The sequence below is a fragment of the Pezoporus wallicus genome, unplaced genomic scaffold (assembly GCF_028554395.1).
Source record: "Pezoporus wallicus isolate ANWC-B61680 ecotype Strahan unplaced genomic scaffold, APGP_CSIRO_Pwel_v1 contig_8108, whole genome shotgun sequence".
Taxonomy (NCBI): Eukaryota; Metazoa; Chordata; class Aves; order Psittaciformes; family Psittacidae; genus Pezoporus; species Pezoporus wallicus.
In genome coordinates, this window is record NW_026638088.1 from 579,056 (window position 1) to 600,139 (window position 21,084).

The following is a 21,084-nucleotide window of genomic DNA, read 5'->3' on the forward strand; positions in this document are numbered from 1 at the left end:
CAAAGTAAGCCAATATCTTATATTGCCACTGAATTCCTATTCCTTTTCATTATATTGAAGAAATACTTAATCAGATACAAAGAGGTTAAAACAACTCATTTAAGCTAATCAGAGCAACACCAGGAGCAAGTCCTTCCAACATCTCCCCTCTTCTCTCTCACCAGACAAGACAAACTACACAACACATAACAGGCTGCCTAAAACACGCATAAAGACTATTTCCATTTAATAAATCCTCATCGTATTTCACCCTGGATCAGGGTCCAAATGTCTCATCAGCTGGAAGCACTTGACACTAATGTCTTCTGCTTGTTATTTCAGGCACTGAAGGACAAATGTGTCTGCAGCAGCACAACCTGGATTTAAGCTCTGTCAGCCCTTGGAGATGAAACTTCCAGTTGGTTCCTACTGGAAATTGCACCTTGAAAACTATGGTGCTTTAACAGCCCTTGACTATCAGAGTGGACACTTGAAGACTTAGCTGAGGGAAGGCGTGTCTGGGAGCACACATGGTGAGTTGGAGGTGATGAGTTTCCAGGTACCTCCCTCTGCTTCGGAGCATCCCATACACAAGACCTGGATCCCAGAGCTGAGCAACAACCCCCAGGACATCGCAGCATAAAGCTGCTAAACTATGCATTCAATGCAAACTCCAGGGAGTCTTGGGGTGACTCTTCCTCTTGTCCCTTGTTGCAACCTCCCAAAAGGGAAGAAAGTCTGCTGGTACCTCATACCAGCAAAGAACTTACTGATGGTTCTTTGCAAGCTGATGAAATAAGACAAGGGCTGGGTTTAAACCCTGCTCTGAGTCCTGAGCTGCTGCCTGAGAAGTCCCCAGCCACCAAGCCATGCCTGCAAAGGGTTTGGATACAACAGCCATCTGGGAAGAGAAGCACAGGTTGCCCCAGGCTTGCAGGCAAACCTGAGCCTGCCTGGGAAACTCAGGCAGCTGCTTCCTATGTCACTTTACCTTGACACAGGAAAACAGCCTAATGCTGCCACAGCCTCCCCTTCCCACCACAGCTCCCAGCTGCTGGAGGGCCGGGAGAGGACAGCCAGACCTGCTGCTTGTCCTGGCCAGGAAGCATCCGGACACCCATCCGGAGCATCCGGAGAGCTATTGTCTTTCTGAAACCACTGCTGGGATCCAGGGATGGATTGCCTGATCCTTATTCCTCTTATATATAGCCGTTATCCCACCTCTCAAGCAGAAAGGCAAGCGGAGAGGCAAACACCCCCTTGTAAAACTGCCTGGTGATGTGCATTTGCGACAAACCACATCATGCAAACGGCAGCATTCGGACTGAGACAAGCTCCTTCACTGTTCCCAGTGTGGCCCAGGGTCTTTTCTCCCAGGACTGCCAGCTGACTCCTGGGATAGGAAAATACTGCCAGGGCTTGGAGAAACACCCTGACAATACTGGAATGAAGGACATGACCTATAGCATGCATTAGAGCAGCGGCAGCATGCATCTGTGCACAGATACTTTGCTAGTTCCTCCCTGTGAATTTGCCAGCCCCACATGGGATATCGGCATCAGGCTAAACCCAACAGCGAGTTAATAATACTTCATGAGAGCTTCCCAACAATGACATTTTTGTTTCAGCTTTGGAATATTATCAATGAGTAGGAAGTACATAAATAACCTATTTTTCTCCTTGCATACTATAACATTAGGAAACTTAATGCCTTGCTTAAAACCTTGCAAGACTGCTTTATTTTTACATCAGCTAATAAAAAAAGAGGGGAAAAAAAAAACCACCCAAACAAATCAAGCAAGTGGTGTGCTGCTCAAATCCTGCTTTCAGGAATCTGGACAGACAAAGGAACAACCATAACCCCCAGCTCCTTTGTTTCTATGCGAGGCAGCCACCCGACCCGGTGCCCTCCTGCCCTGCCAACTTTAAGCATCTATATGTGTCACTTCGAGTTATAGGGCCGTGCAATCAGGCCACACTTTGGAAAGCAAATTGCATGAGAACAAGCCTGGCAGCTGAAGACACGCGGGCATGGCTTTCGTTCACCGTGTTCTCACGAGTCCTTTTGCCATGTTAAAAACCCACCACCAAAAGAGGCAGCCTGCCTCCCCTCACTGGGCAGACACCAGCTCCCACCCCCAGGGGATGGCTTTCGGCTAAATGGTGCAGGGAAGAGCCATAATCCCAACCACCCCAGACTTCCCGCTTGGGTCCTGGTGGAAAGCCTTGCAAATGAGCCAGTGCTCATTACCAAGAGCAGCTGGAGGAGCCAATGCTGCTGGATGAAAGGGAAATACCCTGCCTTGTCTGAATGTCTTTTTATCACCCTGAGCTGTCTGGGTCAAGGGGCTTTTGCTCAGGAGCTCAAGGCTGATGGGGAAAAACCCTAAATGTGGTATTTTTTGCTAACTATGCAGTTTGCTTGGGGAGGGAGAAGAGAAGCTGCTTCACCCTTCCAGTACAACAGTGGTGTTTGCTCGTGGGGATGAGAAGCGATGGTGGGTGCACCCTCCTCTGCTAGGTCCCCATTGGAACACCCACCATTGTGCTGGTAGGATGCTCTGCTCTTGAGCCATGTTCCAACTGCAGATGAGGCTTACACACACTGCCACATGAGGATAACACCAGATCAAGCTCCTGGAGTACACTGCCTCCTGCCACATCCTGGCTGTAGCAGGGGTTTCCAAGAGCTGTTGGGTAGGGGAGATGCCTGCTATTCCCCTGGGACCCCCACCAGCACCCCCACTGCTGTTCCTTGCAGGGTTGGCCATACTCACCACGCAGTAAGCCACCAGGGCTCCCTGTGCAAAGCCTGCCAGCACGTCAGTGGGGTGATGCTTGTGGTCTGACACACGGGACAGGCCGGTGTAAAACGCCATCATGATGAGGGTGAACTGGAGGAGGGGACGGAGCAGGCGGGCTCCCTTCCACGTGAATCTGGCCTGCAGATAAAACTGTGGAGAAGAGAGGGAAACAGAAAGGTTGGGTTGATTTGAGGGCAGCAAAGGAGAAGTCTTGCCCTAAATGTGCACACATGGCAGCAAGCACGCTGTGGGGCTGGTCATGGGGCACCTGCACCCCTGTGGCTCAAAGGAGGAAGGAGTTACCAAGGAAGGAGGATGCTCTTTGCAAATGTGTGGCCCCCAACATGCAGAGAGAAGTGGAGCTGGAGGGGTTGTAACCCATGGAGGGGATGCAGGCAGAGGCGGATGGGTACACCCCATCTTTGGCGAACCCAGGTTAAGGGATCCCCTGCATTCCAGCTCACACCACAGCCCCGCTTCAGCCTCCACAAGACATCCCATCGGGCCAAATAAGGGAATTCCTCCCTATGACTATTTAGTGTGTGACAGAAGCAAGGTCCCAAATCTGAGACAAGCAGAACCCACAGCATCTCTCAGGTGAAAACCAGGAATCAGTGCAGCAAGCCACACCTCCAGAGCTAGCCCCAAGGATCCTCAGATGCAGCCACAACCTGTGTCAACATGCAAAATACAATCCTCTAACATTGCTGTCATGTATCCCAGCCTGAGCCCTGGGGTTTGCGTGGATGTAGGAGGCAGCCGCTGCATCGCATGGCATGGGAAGTCATTCCTATCCAGAGAGGGAAAAGCGAGTTCCTGGCTCGACCCAAAAAGACGAAGCTGACGTGACCTCAGTTGGACATTGTCCCTTTGCCGTGACTGTCTCAGGCCTGTTTCCGTTTCAACCAGTGGGCACGGCCGGTTCCTGTGGGAACCGGGAAGCGAGGACAGGAAAATGGCAACCCACTGCCCACAGATGAGCAGGGAGGAAGGCTGTGGGAAGGGAGGGGACGCTGCATCAGCCTTCATGCTTGCAAAGCAGAGAGGCATTCAATGGCTCCAGGAGTGTAAAAGTGCCTGGAAAACACTGCTAGGCTCCTGCAGCTCAGACCTACTGCCTGTGGGCTCATCCGCAGCATGCGTGTTCTGCCTGATCCTAAATGAAGCACTGGAAGTCAGACCCAGTATGCTTTATGGGACTCTGCAACATCAGAGGGCTGGAAAGGGGTTTAATACCCATTTACGATCCCTTTTACACACCCAGAGCAGTTTACACTGCGTTGATATAAAAGGGAATGAAGCTCTTGTTGGGTTCCCACAAATAACTTAACGACTCCATTTACCTATAAAAGCAGAATTAATTGGAAAACTGATAAGGGGGAAGCATCATTTTGGCCAATTTAGTATGTTTGGCTGTTGCATAAATATCATATTTACCCCTCTTTGGAAAGCAGGCTGGGCTCTCAAGATGAAATGGAACATCATGTCATTTCAATAGAGCAGATGCTCCAAATTATCCAAATTGTTAGCCAATTAACATGGAAGAGAACAGTACCAAAACAGCTCAGTGCTGGCTAATGCACATTATGATTCTGGAAAATATATCTGCAAACCAGCCAGAGTCTGGGAACTGAGCCACGTCACCACGGTGCACACCCCACACCATGCAAACTTGTGTACACGATGCTATGGGATGAGTTACAGCTGTCTAGGTCCCACAGCAAACCCATGCTGATGCAGCCCAGCGAATGGACCACTGGTCTGGTTGTCTAGTTTGTGATAAAACCCCGCCAGCAATGAGGAGGTGCTTTCCCTCCAGGTAAAATGCTGCCATCACTGAACTGGAAAGCTAGAGCTGTCAAATAGCACAACCGCATCCTGCATAGGCACTCGCAGTGATTTAACAGCAGATACTTCACCCTGCAAGCAAATATCTCTGTGGTTCATTAGCAAGGAGCTGTATTTTCAGTTTGCAATGCTTATACTGCCTGAATTTTCACTGCCATTGTGCACCCAGTGATCTGCCACTGAGATTAAACTGCAGGGAAGGATACTCGTGGGAAGTATTCAGGGAAGGTGGTGATAGAGGGTGCTGGGAGCTCCCATGTCTTTAAATACAATTTCTCAGTCTAGAGACAATGTACCTTGAAAAAACTATTTGTGAAGAGCATTTTTCAAGCACACAAAAGACAGAAATATAAGCTTCTATTGCCATGGCTTAGATTAAGGACTATTTTCTTGTTCAAGAGTCTCAGCCCAGCCCAGCCCAGATGACAGTGCAAAACTCAGGTTCCAGTATGTTGCTGCAGAGCAAAATTATCTCCAAGTATTAGAGCTTATAGACTATTACGCTCAGTTCTACCACAAAGACTTAAACCCTAATGTCATATTGTGACTAAAGACATCAGGATTAGACATTTTCCAACCAAGCTGAACCACAGAATCAACTTGGCTGGAAAAGACCTTTAAGATAACAGAGTCCAGCCATTACCCCAGCACTGCAAAGTCCACCACGTGGCACTAAGGGCCTCATCTACACTGTTTGTGAACACTTCCAGGAATGGTGATTCCACCACTGCCCTAAGCAGCCTGTTCCAATGCCTGAGCACCCTTTCAGTGAAGACTTTTTTCCTAATGGAAGTCTTGAGGCTCTGTCACATCAACCTCCTTAAGAAAGAAACTTGATGCTGGATAATGTGACATTTATTCCTTTTGCATAGCCTTGACATCCTCTCCAATCATTCCATCCCACAAGCTTGGCCTAAACAGTTCCTCTGCAGGTGGGGATGTGATAGTACCAATTAAAAACTAGCAATAAAAAGCAAACACCAACTTTGAACACACAGTAAAGCAGACACTGCTGGAGCTGAAGCGATTGAAAACCAGCCCTGTTTGTATATACTGACCCATTCCTTCCAAAGCACAGCACCAAAGTGTGCCTAATGTACACACTTTAGCCCTGGGAAACGAGTGCAAAGGCAGCGTGGCACCATATGGGCTGTGCTGGGGAACACCCAAGTGCCCAGCACCTAATTCACACCCACACTTGTATATCCTGGAGGAGCAAAACAAACCAGAATAGATGCACCTCAGACACCACACTGTCAGCTTAAGGATCTCGGCTGAGCTCCTTTCATTGCTCCAATCAAAGTCTTGGGAAAATTGCTGTTTAGTTCCCCATTCATAGGGAAAAGAGGATAACAGCAATTTTCATATTCTAAACACCAGGGTGCTGTGCCATAAGTACTTTAGAGGCAAGCCTTGAGGTGCTCTGAACTTTGCCTCTTTCATACTGAGGGCAGAGAAACCTAGTTAATAAGAGAAGATCAGAAAGTAAAAGAGGAGCTCATGGGCTAAAAAGATCAGAATTTCCCTAAAACAGGAATTAGTGCTCTTAAGAAAAAATGGGAAGTTCCTGGTAATTTATCCAAAAAAAAACCTGCTTTTGGTTTTTCTGAAACCTGGGAGCAGATGTGAATTGCTGCCTGCTAAGGACTGCCAGATTTGGTTGGGAATGTGGGGCTGGATGGAGTCCTTCCTGGGAAGGGATGGGGAAGCAAGACCACAACCAGGGTTCTTTCCACCACAAACCATCACAGGGCAGCAAAACTCAGGAGGAGCATCAACAAGAGCAAGGGTGGATGAAACAAAATGGGATCACACAGAGCAGCAGTTATATGGAGCTGCCATCCACAGTCTCCTGGCAGAGGCCGAGTTACCACAGAGCAGATGGCTTGAGGGACGTCACATTGCTCTTCTTCTGCCAGGGGACTTCCACAGTGGTGGTGGGGACAGCCCGTGACCGCACGCAACCCCTGAGTAAACCCTTTGAGTAGGAGCTGGCAGGGGACATGGGCTAAAAGCATCACCTCCAGCCTCCCAGGGCTTTCTGCCACCCAGAAATCCCATCCTCTTCACGCTCTCCCCAACCACGTCCCTTAGTCACACCTTCTGGGAAAGGGCTGATCTTGTTTCTGACTGTCTGACCTGGTGTTACCTCCATCTCCAGCCCCATCTGCAAACAAAGAGGTAACCAGAGTGGTACAGAGCCAAAGCCTCCCAGATCCAAACTCACCCTGATGCAACACAGGGCCCTGGCTGGGCAGAGCCAGCTGGAGGAAGGGGAACAGAAGAATCCAGCTTTCAGCACCAAGCTGGCTAGAAGTCAAGGACAGGGAAAGGGCAAAGACCTCCCAGCACTGAAGGCACATGCTGGTTGCCTCTTCCTCGCCCTTGCTGATCCTCTAACCTCACTGGGAGCATCCCCATCAGCTCAGCAACGCAGTTCACACCTCGACCCTGGCCTCTGATGCAATTCCAGTTTATTCGTTTACTTAGGTCACCGCTAAACTTGACTCCAAGTCCACAACCACCACAGAGTTTCCTTCTCATGGACACATCATTGCTCAGCAGCACCAGAGCTGGGACCATCACCCTTTAGCAAGAAGCCTCACACCCTGATATAAATACATATAAACCGTGTTTGTGTATGTAAAATTAGAGATGGAAGGATAATTCTACATCTAAATTAGTAGAGCGCACTTAAACCTATTCTGAAGTCTTCAGTCTCACCCACCAACACACATTAAATACACAAACATCCCTGTTTTACTCTCATTTTGTCCAGAATCGGCCAACATTGCTGAGGAATATTTAGCTTTTCTGATATTAATTTAGCTTTCCTGCATCCTCTCTGTGGTTGGCTGGGATTTCATGCTGCAAGAAAAATCAGCATTATGGTCTCACATGCTCAAGGGCAGCAGAAAGCATCCATTGCTCTCTACAAAGACTCCCAGCATCCATTAAAACTCGACTGAGAGGTGCAAGTCAGGTCCAGAGGGCTGCATGAAATAAGCTGCTACATACCACCTCTTTCCTCAGCCTGCTATAAATACGTATTATGGGCTCGCTCAGCCAAGGAGTAACAAAGCAAGGAAAATTAAGACAAAGAGGATTACCCAACTGTAATTTCCCCTTTTAAATGTTTTATACAAAGGCCTGATGTTAACTGAGTATTCTTGGTGACAAGAAGGCTGCGAGAAACTTAGCCATGAAGTCTCAGCATTTAGAACTAAATCCCAAGGGATTTTACTGTGTTGCAAATGCCTTTCCCCAGGACTTTTCCCCCAGAGCCCTCTGGGGCTTGGCCTTTAGCCACCTTTTCCTACTGGGAAAAGCCAAACTGCTTTCTCCTTGATGGATACTGCAAGGCACTGCTGCTGTGCCAGGCAACAGGGAAGTCATGGTCACCCATTCACTGGCCACTAAATCCCTAGGCAAATCCAGCCCCATGGTGCAGGTGAAGCCCCATGGGATGTGTGGGAATCAGCTATCTTTTAATAGATCAACCTCAGCTTTCTGGCACCCGCCTCCATCAGGTGAGGCAAACTTGAAAACATTATAATTCAGAATGGGCTCCAAGAATGAAGCCAGGGAGCGCCAGGAAAGACAGGAAGTGACTTATCCTTGAAATATGAAGTATTGTTCAATAGGGAATGCACTCAGGACATGGCTGATCAGCACATGCTCAGCCCCACAGATACCCCCAATTCTGCAAAGACTGATTAAATCCATCTCCTGCAGGTGCTGGCATTGTGGATGCCACACTTCTTATCAGGCTTTCCAAAGCCCGCTGGTTCTTTGAGCTGAGCGAGACAGCAGGGTTTATTCTGCATAAATCCTTTCAGGTTATCATAACCACCTCTATTTTTCACATTATTTTTGGATATTATAGTCCTGTCCAACATGACAGATTTTCTGCCTCCCTTCTTCCATGAGATTACTTTGTTCAGGCTCTGGCAGTGGCCATGGAGCTGAAGTGATGGAGAGCAGGGTGCTGCTAGACAACTGAGAAGCATAGAACCAGTTAGGTTGGAAAAAGCTCTCAAGATCGTTATTTCCTTGCCCTGTTACACACCACATCATTCCGCTTTGTCTCAAGTTGCCTTTTTCCACCTTCAATTTGTGGTGTAATTTGGTATAATTTTTCCCCTGATTTTTTAAGGCACAAGGCAACAGAACGGCTGGTCTAACAGCAGACCGAGCCTGGTACCAGACTTACCCCTGTTTAGGGACAAGGAAAGAAATCAAACCATTCTTAAGGGACTGGGTGTCAAAATCCCTCCATGGTGAAGGATAAGTGAAGTGGCCTGTTGTACCAGGTCGAGAGGGACAGGGGCAGAGGCTGCTGAGCACTGACAGTGCTCCCATATGGGGACAGGGAAGGGCAGCCAAGAGAGATCGGGGCAGTTTTCTGCTCCAAAGTGTTACGCAGGACCTAAATGCCACTTCAGCTGCAAAGTTATGAACAAAATCAGGCAGTAGGCAATGGTGCAAAGCAGTGCTGGAAAATGAGCCATGAAGGTGGAAATGCAGGGAGGGGGTGAATGCTTGCCTAGCTGGGCACAGCACCCCGGGTTTATCCTCTAACCTGATGGATGCTGCAGATCATGCCATGTGCAAAAGGTAAAGCATCAAGCTTAGCTTCCTAAAAGGCCTGGGAGCAGTGCCTACTAAAAGAAACCACCCTGGAAGGACAACCTAAATCTTGCTGAATGGAGGGAAACCACCACTGACTTACGGACTGGCAGTGCTCACTGTTTCCGGATGCCAAGACTGAAAGCATCTCCGGGCTGACTTATCTGAATCCGATCTCCTCAGAAATGAATAAATACCAGCATGAGGGATGGTTTTCCATACTCAGCTTGGAAAGTTTTGCAATGGTAGCAGCAGAGGGCTGAGCCTCCTGCAAAGAGCCACCAGGGTGGCTCTGCATCCTAATGGCTGGGAGGAAACAGCCAGAATGTTTACTGGAAAATCCAGACGCTTTCCAAGAATTATATAAAATAAGAAGGAAAACAAGGAAAGAACACACCATCCCCAGCAGCCTGGGGAGCTTAGTCATTAAACTGCCACAGCGAGGGGGGATCCAGGGCTGAAAAGGCAGGAGGGAGTAGTGGTCACTTATCTTTTCAGAGGGTAAAGGGATGGGGCGGAAGCGCTGCTCAGAGATAAAAAGCTTATGTTTAATGTTTTTATCAGTGCCATGCTGTTTCTTTGCTTTCTGATCTGAGCTTACAGGAGATGGGATGGGGCACAAATCTTGAATGGAATCCAAGCCTTTTTCCCCATTAAAAAAAAAAACACTAAATAATTCATATATATATATGACCATATAATATGACCCCATATATATGGCCATATACATACACATATAAGCAGAGATCACTCTCCAGACCCTCCCAAACGCTGTGTGTGGGTCCAGCCCCTTGCAGTTTGCCTCCTGCAGCCCCGGCAGGAAACACCTTGGCAGCCACCCCAGCCCCGGCACAGGAAGGGTAGAGCCATTTCTCACTGACAAAGAAAAACAAGTCCCAGCCCTCGGGTCCGGATCCAGGCAGGCAGAGGCTGCTCCACCTGCTCCGCTGGCACATTTGGGAACCAGCCTTCGCTCCCCAGTGGCACATCTTTCCCCCCCATCATTGCAACATGCTGGCTCACCCAACACCTTCCCCAGTGGAAACCACGACATGGGGTGAGCAAAATTGCACAGGTCGTGCACAGATTTAATAGGATTCGGATTTAATTGCAGCCTCGGCTACATCCCAAAGCTACACACCACAGGAGTCTTCAGCCCAAATCACACCACAGGGGCTGAGAGCGGATCTTTCCACTACTGGCTTGTTCAGGCTCTTTTTTTCCACCAACCCTTTATCTCTGATGCTCATCGTGCTGTTATTGCTATGAAATGCAGGTGAGTGCCTTGGGAAAGGGGGACAGGGATAAATCTCAACCTCAAGCAAGGCTGAGGTTACTTACCACCAAATACAGCATGGTGTAGAGGGAGAAGGACGCGTGCCCGGAGAAGAAGGATTTCCTGCAAAACAAAGCAGGTGCTAAGAACCAGCCACTATAATCTTCACTATGAGAATTTGATAAGTAATATAGTGATTTATCTGCTGCTACCAAGAGGGTGCCAAAGCAGAACGACCCCCAGCCTTTCAGGTTATAAAACCTCCGTTATCCGCCCTGCTCGCTCGTGAGGCAGAAAGGGAACGGATGGACAGGATGCTCGCATTGTTCGTCCCTTCCTGGTCTACTCGTGGGACAGTAGTTATTTCCAGGATAACCCGCTAACTCATCGTCTCGCCTCAAATAACCAGGAAACCGTAAAGAAATAAGAAGTGAGCAACTTCTGCTGTTGCTTAATTGTAGCGTGCAAAGTGTGGGCCTGGAAATGTCAAAACCGAGCATCACATGGATTTGATAGAGAGCTCAAAGGGGACGTCCTGGCATCCCTGCCTCTGTGGAGCCTCAGTGGAAGAGAAGCCCTCTGCTCTACCGCATGGGACAGCTTGAGCTGCTCACCATGAGCTCAGCTCTGATGGTGCATTCCCACATTGAGCAACTGCTCAGGGAAACAATAGCGTAGGAGTAAAGAGAAAGGGAAAGAAATATTGTTCGGCTGAGTCCCACAATTCCCAAGGGAAAGCGCTTGCCGCTGGTAAGTTACAGCCTTCACAGAAAGCAGCATTTGAATCATCTAGTGCTGGCAGAGAAACCCCCCTGAGATACTAAACATCAGACACCGTTTTGGTAGCAGCAACCCATCTCTTTGATGCGGTGGGCTCTCACCTGGCTTCCTGGACCTTGCTGTCGTTTCCCCTGCAGGTGTAGTTCTGGATGTAAACTCCCTTAGCACAGTTGATGGTGGAGAAATCCAAATCGCAAACCTCCAGGAAATGCGGCCGCAAGCGCCCCACGGACACTTTGGCAATGTCTGTGAAGGACTGGCTGATGGCACAGCCGAAAACGAAGCATCCCACCTGCTTGTAGAGTGCTGCCACGTAGGGGTTCTGGATGAAGGACCTTGACTTCTCCTTCAGGTAGTGGATGCGGTAGAGCTCCCCCGTTATAATCTGTGGGAGAAATGCAACAGAGAGGTTAGAGAGCAGGAAAAACGCTGGGCAAAACTAGTGATGGGTGGTGAATGCAGGGCTAGCATCTTGAACCAGGAATCTGCTTCTATAGTGAGGAAGGAGAGAGACCAGCATCTCTTCATCCTCCTTATGTTCCACTTCCAGCATTATAGTGCTCTAAGTGTTGTTTATTGAAAAGCTCAATAAACAACACTTAGAGCACTATAATTATTGAATTATTGAAATATTGAAAAATTCAATAAAAAAGAAAGAAAAAAAGCTAGATTTTCATTTAGCATGTTGGCATATCTTTACAGAAGTGAAACAGTATCCAGATCTATACCAGCCTAATGGAAAAAGTAATAATTCAATGTAAACCAGATAAAGAATCAGTGTGTGTTAGGGAAGGAGAGGCCAGATCACTACCCTCTTATCAAACTGACTGTAGAGGAAAACAAACAAACATTCTCCTTATCTTCCTCTCTGAAAACCACAAACAGAACAGGGTAAGACTCAGAAAGCCCCAAACTTTGCAGATTCTGGCCCAAAATTTACCATCACCAGACCTAACTCAAGCTGCTCAAACCTCTGTAAACGCCAGCTATTTCTAGGCATTCTTGCCATTGCAGGGCAGCAAATTACATTTTTCTTGGGTCAGGGGTGCTGGGGTTTGACAATATCATCATAAATCACTGTCAGGGAGCAGAGGACCTGGCTGCTCATAATTCCAACTCTGAAAAGGCAGGTTAATGAAAATCGGGCTGTGAAATGAAGTCCAAATGTCTCACCTCTCCCAAAGAGGCAAAGGCTTAAATTGTTCTCCGTCACGTTACACACCTAAGTTTTGAGCTCCAGATTTACAGCTTTAGGATTTTATTCATTACTTTAAATGTTTTTATACCCGAGTAATAAATTGAAGGTTTTTTTCCCCCCCCTCTTATTTTTCAGCCACCCCTTGCCCCCGCCCCTCTCTAGTCACGAGGGCTATGATATGTAAAATTAACTGTCAGGAAAAATGCCTTCATGTTAATCCCTTTCTGGAGCAGCCAGCAATATTCCTCCTGGCGTGGCAGCCTGCCAGAGGCATGCAGGAGACAAGGCTCCCCTGCCTACCTATTTTAAAAGCTTGGCACAACCTTTGGAAAGTAATAAACTGGAAAATGTATAGCAATTAGACTAAGAGGAGATGAAGCTGTATCATTGTTTGAACTTAACTCGTACCCTGGCTTGAAAAAACAAAGGTTGACCTAAGGCAGCTGAAATCACAGCTAAGCAGGCTTTATCAAAGAGAGATACAACTATAATAACAAGAAAATAAAGGCCAAGCTACAGCTTTCTGCCACCATATTTTGGGTGGCTGCACCATCATTTGGTGTTTACATGTCACTGCTCTTTACGTCATTTAGTCCTAGAAATCTAGTGGTGAACAAGAACTGCGTGGGGAGCTGCAGTGAACCAGCTCCGGTGTCATTTTAATCATAGAATGGTTTGGGGCAGAAGAGACCTTAAAGCTCATCCCGTTCCAAGCCCCTACCATGAGCAGGGACACCTTCCACTAGAGCAGGTTGCTCCAAGCCCTGTCTAGCCTGGCCTTGAACACTGCCAGGGACATCCACAGTTTCTCTGGGCAACCCATTCTATTGTCTCACTACTCTTGCACTAAAGAATTTCTTCCTTATATCTAATCTAAATCTACCTTCATTCAGGTTAAAGCCATTCCCCCTTGTCCTGTCACTACATGCCCTTGTGAAAATTTCTTCTCCAGCTTGTTGGGCAATTTAGGTACTGAAAGCCTCTCTAAGGTCTTCCTGCTCCCTTCTCCAGGCTGAACAAACCTCAGAGACTCCAAAGACCATTGTTTCCCTTCATCTTGGACCACTTTCCAGCACAAGCTGGCAGCCAGAAATCTACAGTCATGAGAACTGCAGAGGGAGATTATCCTTGGATGGACATGGAGGTTCCTGCACAAGGACACAGCCACTGCCTGCAGCCTCTCAAGAGTCTAAATTCACAAGAAGGGAAGCTACAAGCCTCAAAACTCATGGCTTTTGTAGAGGGAAGATGAGAAGAATTAAGGATGACACCCAATAGTAGCAGATGTGCTGTTACTCCAAACTCACAAACAGGTCCAAGTAAAACCCAAGGCTCTTGGCTTGGGCCAGGCATGTGCCCATTTTAAACAGGGACCAACAAAAGTCTGGGGATTAATATTTTTCTCTCACCGTTGGTGGTCTGGGTAATTGCACACATGTAGCAGATTGTAAACTGGAGACTTCATTCCCTTGCTAACATGCTGCTGGGCAGCCATGAACCCTCCCCGCTCAGTTAAAGCCATGGCTCAACCTTAATGAGAAGCTAAAAAATTGGGTAAACTTGTGTTTTTGGCAGGGCTGTCCCAGATAAAGCAAGACAGTGAATAACTAATGCAGTACAGATGTGCATGAGCTGAACAGACATCCCAAAAAGAAAACAGGTCTTACGGATATTAAGCTCTTCTTCTGCCTTGCACTGCTGCCCAGCCATCCGTATGGGATATATGCCATACCTACGTGATGGGCACAGCTCCTGGGGCACTGTCACACTTAAGAAGAAGCCAATATCAACCTTTTCTCTCTGTGAAGGCCTTTGGCAGACTTTTGGTTGTCATGCCCATTTTATCATTATTATAAGGTATCACCAGCAATCCAATTAACCTGTAATTACTTTTAGAGCTTTTCTCATCACTTATGTCTCTGGTGTCACGTTCTGTGTCTAACCACGTTGAAGCGTACCACCTTCAACTGTAAAACAACCAGATAATCTGCCTTTGTAATTCAGATTATGCAGGAAATGAGTTTTCTTAGGTGTTTGCCATAGGCTTCCAAAGTCTATCAGGTGTGGGGACACAGGGCCTAGAGCAGTGCTACCCATACGAGGTTCAGGAAGAGGAAAATATCACCTTCCCCCAGTCATCACAGGGATCATCAACATGCTCCTGTGCTGATCAAATTAACCATCTTCCAGCAAAGAAGAGCAGTCATGAGAGATGCAAGAGCGCACAGCCAAGGGGCAAGAGCCTCTCCAGGGTCATCTGCGTGGAAACTTGCCTGAAGCCAGTAAATATACAGGTATTAAAACCAAACGCATACCCTCTCACATCCTGATTGAAGCAAAGGTCTTTGCCTCTGCCGTTTACTTAACGAGCACTCTGGGTGTCCTCAAGCCATTTAAAACATGACCTAGACCTTTTACCCCGGGCTAGACTACCCATGACGCCACGTAAAGCAAGGGCGTGAAATACTGGCTGCGCCATCCGAAACGCCAGCTCCCTGGAAGTCCTCACAACCACAGTCCTGCCTTCCGAAAGCAAACGTTGCGAGCGAAAGGAGCGGAGTCAGTGCCTTGTGGATTTGGAAGGAATTCCTATTATGCTACAGTAATGCTGGTATCTGGGTTACATCTGAAAAAAGAGGTCAGGCTGACTTGAATTTTCCATGCACGCTGCCATAGCAAAGAAATCTGTTGCTTCAATTCCTCGTTAGCCATTTGTATCACTCAACAGCAAATGGCCCAGCTCTTGAATTTACCTTATTAAGTTACATTTGTTGTGGGCACAGTGAAACCAGGGCAGAAACATCTAATTCTTTGGGGATTTTCTTTCTCTTTTAATTGACCTGCTATTTCATGGTAGAAAGTTGATGGATCACATAGGCAGCTGATTATGTTTCCAGTTTCTGTTCCAACTCCTGTATTTGCCACTGCCTCATTACTGATCAGAAGCACACTCGGCATGGAGCCGGCGTGCAGATAGCTCAGGCAGTAATGTGAAAATGAGAGGCTTTTTCATTTTGTTTTTATGGCTTTTCCACACTCGGGGGTAATTCACCTGCAGGGGAAAATTCTGCTGTGTTTATGGAATTGGGGGTCTGCCACCTTTTGGGCTTGTTTTGAGGAAGGAGAAAGCATAGGAACAAGGCAGGTTTGAGGACCTACTTTGCTAAGTGAGTATATGTGATCAGGAAACGATGGAGAGATCAGGAAATGATGGAGATATTCACAGCATGAAGCAGCAAGGCTGAGGATGAGGTATTACCAAAGCAGGCACCATGCCATGCTAGAACACCTATTGGCCTGTGACATTGCTCCTGCAGGGAAGGATGATGGCTAGGAGGGGAACAAGGGCTCCTGAGCTCTCCCATCTTCACCCCTCCCATCGGAATAACCAAGAGGAAGGCAACATCCCTGGGAAAGCACCTTAGCGGTGCTGACACCAGGTGAGAAGCAAAATGTAGGTACTTTTCATAGGGGAATTTCATCTTCAGCTGCAAGCGTTTAGCTAACAACCAAGAGACAGCTCTTGCCTTCTGCCCCAGCACCAGATACAAGTTGGCACAGGGAGGCTCAGCTCCATGGGCTGAATTTTTGGCTGACATATAAAGCTCTCACCGTGCAATTGTTTCCTAGCACAGCTCTAGGAAAGCTGGCAGAGAAGAGAAATGAGGAGGCATTAGGAAGGTGGTGCATTAACTACTTTTTATAGCGAGAAGTGTGGGAATATGCTCCCCTTGGAAGGTTTTAATTGTCTTTTTAAAATGGTTGTAATACACAACCTCTTAAAAATCTAATACTAAGCTGTGAAACTTTTCCAGGCACCAGTTAGCTGAAAAGATGTATCCTTTTTTTTTTAACCTTATAAAATAGGCAAATACCAGGAGTTATTTGAATAGGGACAAACCATGCCAAGTCCTTACTGACACTCGAGTCTTTTTGTTTCTACTCTGAACTCTTACTGGAGGGTGAAAAAGCTCACAGACTTGCCCAAACAGCTTTGGGCCTGTTTATAGGCTTCAAGAATAATCTCATTCCTCTTATTACAAGCTCTCATTTGCAACTGTTTATTGCTCTGCTCTTACACAGAAGCCAAGCAATCGCAGAGATGTGTACCTTGGTAGACAGTGCGGACACACCAGCAAGACTGTGTTAAACCCCATGCCAATGGTGCCATTGGCTAAAGAGGCGACAAAAGCCATCAGAGATGCTCAAGGGATAGGAGAGGAGGGTTCAGAAGTGGTACTTACAGCAAGGATGGCGATGAGGATGCCCGCGGCACACAGCACTGCATCATTGATAGTCTCCATCGACTTCAGCGGGTACCTGATGCTGTCGTCATCGCAGTAGAAGCCCCGCTGGTAGGGCTGGATTGTGCTTGTTTCAATGATGAGGAAGGGTAACCCAGCTAGAAAGAAGGCGAGACAACAACAAAACTCATCAGCAATAGAGCCAAACACAAGCAGCTTGCCAAAAAAAGGACCCAACTAGAAAACCCCTTGCAAGCCACGCAGCACTGTTGCTGATGGTTTTCCTTCCATATTGTTATCTTTCCAAAGAGCATAGCATTGGGATTTGTTTTTCCAAGTTGCTCTTGCGGGGAAAAAGCATCTCCTCTGTTAGGGTTATCAGATGTCTGCACTGCCTGGTTTCAGTTAAGCCTTGTGCATTGCAAATATTAACTTACAGGAATGGACCCCTAAAGGAATCCCTCTGCAAAAAGCCATGAAAATGAATCTGGCACTTTTCTCTGGGGAGGGCCTGATGCTCTGCTGAGCGCCCCATGGCGGGGCAGCCCCAGAGCTGTGCAAACAAACCCTGGAAGATCAAGTATCAGCACAGCTTCCCCTACCTGGTCAGCCCAGCTACACTCCATCCCATTACATTTATGCCTTTGAAGCCTTCCTTGGCTTCCTCCTCTCTGTATTTACAGGGTATGTGCGTGCTTGTACCTACTAATGCCACAAGACTACATGCTTTGAGCACCTGTGGGACACCCACCCTTGACCCATCCATGGAAGGAGAAGCTGAGCACACACCCAATCAATCCATCCAGCACAGATGCTGAACTCCCACCAAAGCCTGTTCACCTTCAATCATATTAAAACCACATAAAAACTGATCTTAAACAGTTTGTGAACCTTCTGTGCAGGAGACCTGCATCTGCCCAGCTCAGCTGGACCTTTGCACCAGGCCTGGAGCAGATCTGCCCCAAAACATGATGTGATAGGTTAGGACACACAGTATGGAGGGGACACTGCAAAACTGCTGTATGTCTGTATTCTTCTGAGCTTCTTAGAGAAATACAGTTTTACCTTAAACTTAGGAGAGCCCTGGGGTATTTTAGTGCCATGATGATACCTTGGGCCAGGCACCCTCCTTTCCTTTGCCTCGGTTTCCCCATCCCTCTGTGCTATTAAGCCCATCACTAAGGGGAGCAGCATATCCTCACCAAAACAAGCCCCAGATTCTTCGAAACCCACATTGAGAGTAAATCACAAACCACAAGGCACAGGAAACCCTCCTCCCACTTGCAGAGCGAAACCCAGGTAAGGGGAAAACAAAGGCATAGTGGTTCGAGCTCCTCCTTGGGCCAAGACAACAGGTCTCACGCCTAGATCCTACAGAAAGCAGTAGGGAATATTTGTCGACCACTAACTTGCTTAAGTATCTGTGGGCTTGTTTACACAGCCCAGAAGTCTAGGACATCAGAGGGATTTTCCCTTCTAAAACTAATAAAAAGTAAGTTAAAAATGAAATGCTGTTGGGTTTAACCTAAGCTTGTCCCCAGTACGTTTGTAGTGATCATGGTCTGCTAGATGTCATCAGTGAGGGTACCATCCAGGTTGTTAAAAAGTGTCATCAAAACAATGTTCCCCATCTCCAGGTGAACCACCTTCTGTATTTCACTTTGTGCAATCCATTTTGGCTCCTTTTCCTATATGTTAATAGGTTTGCCTAATCCAGGATTATTCAGGGGTTTTCTTGGTCTTAAAAGGGAAAGTCTACCTCATCTGTGAGCAGGAACAACCACACGCAGACCCGAAGCCTCCCAGGTACGCAAAAGCAGCCAGGGCCACCGCTCAGGACCCCTTTCAGATCCTCTCTAAAACCCCTGGCAATGGGTTCATTGCAAGTGCTGGGCCCTGCGGTGCTTGGCAAGGCGGGATGGTTTCCACCACATGTGTGAACCAGCAAGGAAAGGTTTCAGAACCGCCTGCCCAGCTCAGATTTGGTAAATAAAGATTGGACATCTTGTGTGAATCCAGTTGATCTTCATTCCACTATTTAACCGTTTTGATGCCCAGCCAGCTTGGCCCCAGAAAGTGCCTCTGATGCCAGCAATCCATTATTAATAGGCCACTTAAAAAATCCTTGGGTTTCCCAATGAAAAATTGCAGGAGAAGAGCTAAAGTCACTCAACGTGATCCAATTTCACATGCACTTGAAGCAGCGGTTGAACTCGGGGAGTAGACATGCCACGGTTACGTGGCTTATTGTTATTTCTCCAGTTCCTCTTGTTAATAGCTTTCACATGACAGGTCTGTAAAACACATGTTCCCACAGACAATAAAATACATCTGAAAGCTAAAACTGGCTTAAAGGAAAGAAAAAAAAAAAAGACAATAGTGTTCCTATACATTATGTGAACCCAGGAATAATAAAGATTTGTTTTCCCTTCATTCATTGACCAGCATGGGGTAGTACTTCCACGTTGCAATTATATGTACACTTGCCACAGCTATAATAAGAGCATAACTGACCTATATGGTACACAATTTCTTAAAGCACACATAGGCATAGTTTAGAAAATCCAGTGGGTTTTGTTTTCTCTCCTACAAACTTGTGGTTCAGTGGGATATTGCCAATCAAGTCTTGATGTTTTTCCAGTAAAACAGTAACCTCAGATTCCCTCCCCCCCCCCCCCCTTTTTCTCTTTTTCTTTAAAAAACATGAGAAACACAAACATACTCTCCATAACTGAACGGGTATTACTCTGAAGACATAAGACACCTTTGTGATTTCAAGGGCTGGGCGAGAGGCTGCTAGTTCAGCCAGAATTACCCAAGGAAGAAAAGACCCCAGCCCACAGTAAATTGTGCTTAAGATGGCTCTTCTTCCACAAGGATATTTCCTGGAGGATGGGTTGTCTAAGTCTCTTTCTTGGTCACCACCCACATTTTTGTTGGCAAGGGGGTTCCAGTCTGTAGTGGTGCCAAAAGGCAGCCAGAGAATGAGTTTTGCAGAAAAACACTACAGAGGGAAGTCTGGAAGAAGACAGAAGATTAAATGTGGAGAGAGATGCCTTTAGGATCCCTCAGCGAAACACCACAGAGACATTATTCACACTAGGAGAGGTGCCAGAGGCGAAGCTCTCCAGAAGTGGGGCTACAGCCCACACACCCTTGGAAGTGGAAGACAAGCAGCATACCACAAAGATCATAGAATCACAGAACGGTTCGGGTTGGAAAGGACCTTAAGATCATCCAGTTCCAATCCCCCTGCCATGGGCAGGGACACCTCACACTAAACCTCACCACCTCTTCTGCCCCAGGTCTGACTCTCTGATTCGGTGTTTTAATAGGAAATTCAGATTATGTATTCTGCAGTAATTTGTATCTACAAATTCTACAGCTGGACCCCAAAAAGATGCTGAGTTTTCAACCTCTACCATTTCCCATCCCTACCCACAGTAGAAAACTACTAAGAATACAGGAGGTACATTTCAGTAAACAGTAACAAAAGCTGACTTGCATTGAAGTAACATGCACAGTAGACAAAAAATTACAATGGTTTTGGGGATGGTTGCTCTTCCCCAAAAATGGTCCTATCTGGCTGTTCCCTCTATGGCTATGGTTCACCTACGTGTACAGACCTATTGCAAAAATCTCTAGTAACACTGTAGAAGGGCCTCACATCCTTCTTAATACTGCTATCTCCATGCTGAGAAATTCCACAGCAGCCTGTGGACCATACCCTAAGGCATGGCGGCAATGCCAGCGCATCCATATAAGACTGTGCAACCAGAGAAGTAGTTATCCCCCATCCCACAGACAGAGGAAACAAAGGCACGGAACAACAAAGGGATTTGCTCATTCCAATGCAAAAAAGGCAATAGGAGCTGAGATTACCTTCCAAATCGTAACATCCTTCACAAGATGAAGGAAAGGTTTTTGTCCTTATATAAAGGGCTGTTTTTCTTTGCTTTAACAGCAGAACAAGGAAATCCCAACCACATGCTTTTATCTAACTATGCTGTAGGAGATCAAACAGGGCTCCAAACCATGAACATAATAGAAATCTCTTGGGGACTGATCCTGCCCCATCCAAATGGGCTCAGCCTTGCTCCGAGCAGCGCAGAGCAGGTGTGGACACTAAAGAATTGTGTGAAGCACCACAGGATGCCATGGGGCTGGACATTGAAAAATGATGTTGCTTTTGTTGGGAGGAAGTCCAAGTGACTTGGTGACCTCTAACTGCTGGTGTCCTACATTAAGTTATTTCAGTGCAGGGTTTAAATTCATTTGCCTTTCCATTTAATAAAGCCAATCAAATTTGGAAATCTAGCACCAATT

At 47.1% G+C, this 21,084-nt stretch overlaps 1 protein-coding gene across 1 annotated transcript in view; it reads right to left on the reverse strand.

Moving 5' to 3' along the window:
• The window catches only part of PLPP3 (phospholipid phosphatase 3), a 43,852-nt gene that overhangs the window by 2,351 nt on the left and 20,417 nt on the right, over positions 1-21,084 (reverse strand). Inside the window, exons 2-5 of the mRNA XM_057409267.1 lie at positions 16,759-16,916; positions 11,418-11,701; positions 10,602-10,659; positions 2,757-2,933 (exon numbers count right to left, since the gene is read on the reverse strand). Of these exons, the coding sequence (XP_057265250.1) occupies positions 2,757-2,933; positions 10,602-10,659; positions 11,418-11,701; positions 16,759-16,916 (677 nt within the window). The remainder of the gene's footprint in view (positions 1-2,756; positions 2,934-10,601; positions 10,660-11,417; positions 11,702-16,758; positions 16,917-21,084) is intronic.